The sequence below is a fragment of the Arachis ipaensis genome, chromosome B09, assembly GCF_000816755.2.
Source record: "Arachis ipaensis cultivar K30076 chromosome B09, Araip1.1, whole genome shotgun sequence".
NCBI classification, from domain to species: Eukaryota; Viridiplantae; Streptophyta; class Magnoliopsida; order Fabales; family Fabaceae; genus Arachis; species Arachis ipaensis.
The window spans coordinates 87933952-87939963 of record NC_029793.2 but is presented as its reverse complement, the minus strand read 5'-3'; the positions used below and the strand labels follow the sequence as shown (position 1 = coordinate 87939963).

The 6012-nt window shown below is 33.3% G+C and overlaps 1 protein-coding gene across 1 annotated transcript in view; it reads left to right on the top strand.

Moving 5' to 3' along the window:
* The window catches only part of LOC107619010 (aspartic proteinase-like protein 2), a gene marked incomplete in the record, with an annotated part of 6387 nt that continues 1458 nt past the window's right edge, over positions 1084-6012 (top strand). The window contains 6 exon segments of the mRNA XM_016321215.2: positions 1084-1676; positions 3300-3429; positions 3564-3811; positions 4127-4354; positions 4812-4974; positions 5096-5169. Of these exon segments, the coding sequence (XP_016176701.1) occupies positions 1462-1676; positions 3300-3429; positions 3564-3811; positions 4127-4354; positions 4812-4974; positions 5096-5169 (1058 nt within the window).

The window sequence follows — 6012 nt, the reverse complement described above, 5'->3', positions numbered from 1 at the left end:
GCAGTTCCTTGTTTTGTTTGTTCTGTTTTTCTTTGTTTAATTTATTTCAGTCGCCAAAAAAAAGGTACATTTGTCTTATTGAAAAATAATATTTTAATGAAAACATTTTTTATTTTTTTAGATATAGGCCACCTCGTAAAAACTAAGCGAATTGTGATTTATGGATTTTGCGAATTTCAATTGCAAAAATCCCAAAAATTCATTCTACAAAAAAAACGGATTCTTACATAGTGAGTCGCTTTTGGACTTGTAGCCCTTTGAGGATTTCTTGTATCCTTCACTAAAAATTCCTGTGTCATTCATGAAATTTTTTGTGTCATTTACAACTAAATTATGTGCTTTTGTTATCGTTAAACTAATTGTGTGATATTTAACTAAGAATATGATGATGATGATGGTGGTGGTGGTGGTCGTAGCAGTGGTAGTGGTGGTGATGGTGATAATGATGATAATGAAGGAGGAGGAGGAAAAAGAAAAGAAATCAAATAAAAAAGAAAAGAGGAGGAGGAGGTAGTGGTAGTAACAGCGACGACGATGACGATGACGATGACGAAGGAAAAAGAGGAGAAAAAAGAAGGACAAGAAGATATTGCCGACAAAATAAATTTGAAAGATAGAAGCGACAATAAGCCCTTTAAATACTTAGACATGTGACAAAAAATCATATATTAAAAAGTATTCTTAAAAAATTGAACATCAAATTTTGATGTAATTTTTGTAAATATTATTAAAAAATAAGATAATTTTTATTGTCAAAATTTGGTGATTTTATACTAAATAAATATTTTTTAATTTTTTTTGTTAATGAGAAAATTTTTGTAAATAGTATGTACTTTTTGCTTTGTATGTACTTTTTAAATAGTTATCTAAATATTTTAAAAAAATTTAAAATTAATAACAAGTTATTTGTTAAATATAAAATTATGTATTTTTTTACCGAAACTATTTTAATCAGTAATATTAACTTGTAAGGCACATGTTAACCCTAATAACTGTTAATAAGTGTATTAATTCACCCCAATAATACCTGCATTTTGGGATACAAATTCGGGTGACACGAAAGGGACTAGTTAACACAAAACAAGAGAAAGAAATAGAGGCATTCACGCAAGCTCACGCAAATACTAAATGAAGCCGTCTTAAATTCTAAGTATTAACCGAAACGGCCGTCGTTTTGCCCAGGAAATAGCAAAGAAACTAATTTTCCTCCTCCGTCACCGTTTACCTGTTTCTTTTCGTTTCGTTTCTTTTTCAATCCACTTTCTTCTTTTTTCTTTTTTGGCTTCCTCTATTTTCCATTTGCCAAAGAATCGAGTCGGCAATGAGTTCTGATCTCAAACTGCAAAAATCAGAAGCTGTAGCTTAATCGAGTTCGAGTTTCGAGCTCGTGCTTAGATCTGTTTTCTTTTTTTTCTAATTTGATTTTCTTTTGTTCATTAGAAAGTGAATTGAATTGAATTGATGGATCTGAGAGGTTCCGTTTTGTTCTTGGCAATTATTCTGATCGTTGAAACATACTTCGTCGTTGCGAATGGAAATTTCGTGTTCCAGGTGGAGCGTCGAAAAACGCGTTTGGGATTAAGCGATGTTAGAGCGCGTGATGATCGTAGAAGAGGTAGGATTCTCTCTGCGGTGGATCTCAACCTTGGCGGCAATAGTCAGCCTACCGAGACCGGGTTCGTTTTTCTTTTCCCTCTTTTTTTTCTTAATTTAATTTAATTTAATTTAATTGTTATTATTATGATATTTATTTTTCTTCTGTTATTTGTTTGCATAGTAATTGAATTGTAAGTGTGAATTGCGAATGAACGTACAATAACAACTTACTTGTACAATTATTCAGTTTCTGTTGATGTGGCTCGTGCTTCGATGTGTTATTATAAAAATGAGACAGGTTGGTTCCATAGTTTATGCATGCATAGTATAAAATGCAACTTGTAGTGTTCACTTTTAGTTCAATGTAATTTATGATTTTATTTTATTTTCAATAATGATACGTAGCGTCTTTCTGAATCCTTCTTAAAAAAAATGTTGCTCCATAAATTTTAACAGAGAAAGATACCAAATATTTGTGCTTTCAAGATGTTAAACGTATTTAATTTAGTTTATAAATGAGGATGATAATTATGATATTTATATTGTGATTTGTGAACTTGGATTCGATTAAGGGGAAAAATTAAAAAGATAGAATGTGTAGTCTAAGATGCAAATATAAAATAATAAAGTCATTTATCATATTTTGCAGTCTAGGCAACCAACTCTATATGCAGCCAAACAACCAACTTTTCAAAAGGCCCTCGTTTTAAAAATTTGAAAAACTAGTTTTAGGTTCAAAAAACGCACATGGTCCGACACCTATCACCTCTCTTCTCTTCTCCCTACGCATCTCTTCTTCTTTTCCTCCGTATCTCTCCCTCCGTGCTGCCTCTCCCTCCACGTTTCTTCTTCTTCTTTTTCTTAACCTTATTCTTCTTCTCATGATCATCTTTGGAATTTCTTGTACAATGATTTTAGATATTTCTTTTTGTTAGATTTTGGGGTGTTCTTTTCAACGAGTTTGGATGTTTTTTTGGTTAGATTTTGAATGTTCTTTTTCTATTATTTTATGGCTTTCTATTAAGTTTTGGATGTTATTTTTCAAAATTTTTCTATGATTTAGATGGTTTTCTGTTAAGTTTCGGATGATATTTTTCAAAATATAAGAAAAAGAAACACCTGAACACTAAGGAAAAGAAATATCTAAAATTGTTAAAAAAGAATCATCCAAAATCTAAAAAAAAGAAACATTTAAAACATAAGAAAAAGAATGAGAAGACACGGAGGGAGAGGAGAAGAGAGGTTCGCATTACCACGTTTGTAACGTCACGCGTGGCTGCAGGTGGCGGATGGTGATGTGTTGTTGACAGTGGAGGACGCGCAGCTGCTGGTGGCAGAAGAGGACGCGCGGCTGCGGGTGATGGGAGGTGAATGAGAGTGAAAGTAGGATTAGAATTACTCTTGATTTATGGTTGTTTTTTACTGGTAAATGAGAGTGAAAGTAGGATTAGAATTACTCTTGATTTATGGTTGTTTTTTTTTTTCCCTTGTTGGGCTTCTTTTGCAGTCCATACTTGTAGACTGCAGTTGGCTGGTATCCTAGTTGGTTACCTAGCGTGATTCATATTAACTCTTGCAGTTAATGCTTGAAAAATCATGTAAACAGTAGCATATGGTTGAAGCATATACATTTGTGTATGTACATTTTTCGAGTTCATCTAAATGTGAATGCTATCATGCTGATGTTATTTTATTTGTTTTAGGCTGTATTTTACAAAACTTGGGCTTGGTTCTCCTCCAAAGGACTACTATGTTCAGGTTGATACAGGAAGTGACATTCTCTGGGTAAATTGTGTTGACTGCGCAAGATGTCCCAAGAAAAGTGATATTGGTGTATGTATCTTGATCTTGAGTCTAGAGTTTCTTCTGTACCTTATGTGATCAAAGTTACCTTGACACCTTGGTTATAATCTGAAGTTACTGAAGTAATTTTTTACTTTTTACTTTTCTCGATATTGTTACATCAGATAGACTTGACTCTCTATGATCCAAAGGAATCCAAAACTTCAGAATTGGTTCCTTGTGACCATGAATTTTGCTCTTCCACATACGATGGTCCAATTCCTGGTTGCAAGGCTGATATTCCCTGTCCATACAGCATAACTTATGGGGATGGAAGTGCAACTTCTGGATACTACGTGCAGGACTACCTTACTTTTAACCATGTTAGTGGTAATCTCAATACCGCACCGCAAAATAGCAGTGTCTTTTTTGGGTAAGAGAAACTTCTGATACTTTATATTGTGATATTTCTGTGTTGTTGACTTTTGATTACCATTTTCAGTCTGATTAGGTCTATTCACAATGTTGTTGAAGTAGATTAGATGTTAATATTCTTGGCTTATTTGCTTCTCATAATCTGATGAGAGCATTATCTTGGTTGTTAGGATAGTTTTTATCCTCGTTTGAGATAGTTGTTTTTCATCATGTGAATAATTTCCATTCAAGTGGAGAGTGTTATTTAGCATCCTGGGTTAATAAATAAACGCTGATCCCCTGATTTTATATCTTGGTGTTTTCTTGCTGACAGGTGTGGCAATGTACAGTCTGGGACATTGGGATCATCTTCTGATGAAGCCCTTGATGGAATAATTGGTTTTGGACAAGCAAATTCTTCGGTGCTTTCACAGCTTGCTGCATCTGGAAAGGTGAAAAAAATATTTTCACACTGCCTTGACAATGCTAAGGGTGGTGGAATATTTGCCATAGGGGAAGTGGTGGAACCAAAAGTCAAAACAACTCCATTGGTACCAAGAATGTATGTCCAATAACATAGCATTTTTTATGTCATGCCATGATAGCGGTTATAAAAATCCAAGGACAAATTCAGTACTCACATACCAACACATGGTTGGTTAGAGTGGCAAATACTCCTTCCCCTTAACCACTGGTCTCGGGTTTGAGTCCTGGCTATAGAAGAACCGGTGTTGGGAGAGACATGTCCCTTGTGGGATGTTCTGCAATTGGCGGAGAGAATAGTTTTTGAAGATCGCTAGTAATCTAGATCTATATTTTATTTTATTTGGACCAGTATACACGATCCAATCATTTAATTAAATAAGCTTATTTTATCAATTGAATTATTTAGAAAAATGAAGTATAATCTAGCCCCATTTTTTTCCTGAAATTTTCTTTCAGATTCTTGTATGAATTTTTATGTAGTTTAGGTCTTGCGTTGGCATTATGTCATAGTTGTAGTCTGTTGATCATGACAGGGCACACTACAATATCAATTTGAAGGATATTGAGGTTGGCAGTGATATTCTACAACTTCCGACAGATATATTTGATTCTGGAAGTGGGAAGGGAACTGTAATAGACAGTGGAACAACCTTGGCTTATCTCCCAAGCATGGTTTATGACCAACTAATTTCAAAGGTACGTTTATCCTTAGGAATAAATAGAATCAATATTTCCCCTTCTTTCCAGTTTGATAGGCTTCTTGTCTAAGTTGAATAATCTTATTTCTCAATTATGCCATGCTTATGATGTATGACAGGTCTTGGCTGGGCAGCCTGAACTGAAATTATATCTCGTTGAGCAACAATTTACTTGTTTCGAGTATACTGGAGAGTATGATACTTTATAACTTTCTTCTATTGATATTTGCATTTCTCTGTCATTTCTGAATTATTGTTTTTGACTAATATAAGATGTGATTCTGTATTTGTTTGATTGCCTATTTCTTCTTTATAGACTTATCATAGCACATAATCAGTCAGATTTATTTTTCTTGGTTGTTTTAGTCCATATGGTAAGATCATAAAATGAGGCTGCCCTCTAAATATATCTTCACAAATATCTGAGCTATCTCGGATTTTGATAATATTAGATTATGGCTAATCAATAATCTAAAACATTCAAATAAAACAGATTATGATACAATAAAGAAGATATAGCTGTAGCTTGACTCAGTACAGATAACAAAGGCCTTGTAATTGTATTAGTTAAAGCAGTTGAACTGGAAAGGAATTTTGATATTGTAGAGTGATTTGTGTACTTTTGATTAGCTTCTTGAAGAAGTGAAAGTATCAGGTCTTATCTGAATTCTGTTATACTTTGTCCTATTCCTTATTGAGTAGGTTAAATGATTATCATAAAATAACTCGTATGATTACAATTACTTTGACTAGACTATACATTAAAACTTTTGTTGATACAATGAAAAAGAATTTTATTACAAAATAATCATTTGGGCAAGATGTTCTTTCAAAATATTAATTCAGTACAAAGGTTGAGTTGATATGTGGTAACTAAAATGCAGATTTAATTTTGAAGAGTTTATTTAAATCAGTTCAGGAAGGCAATAATGCTCTTCTAATTATCAGGCAAATGCAGCTCATAACTTGTTGATATTTTGTAATCTTGCAGTATTGATGATGGATTCCCAGTTATCAAGTTTCATTTTGAGGATTC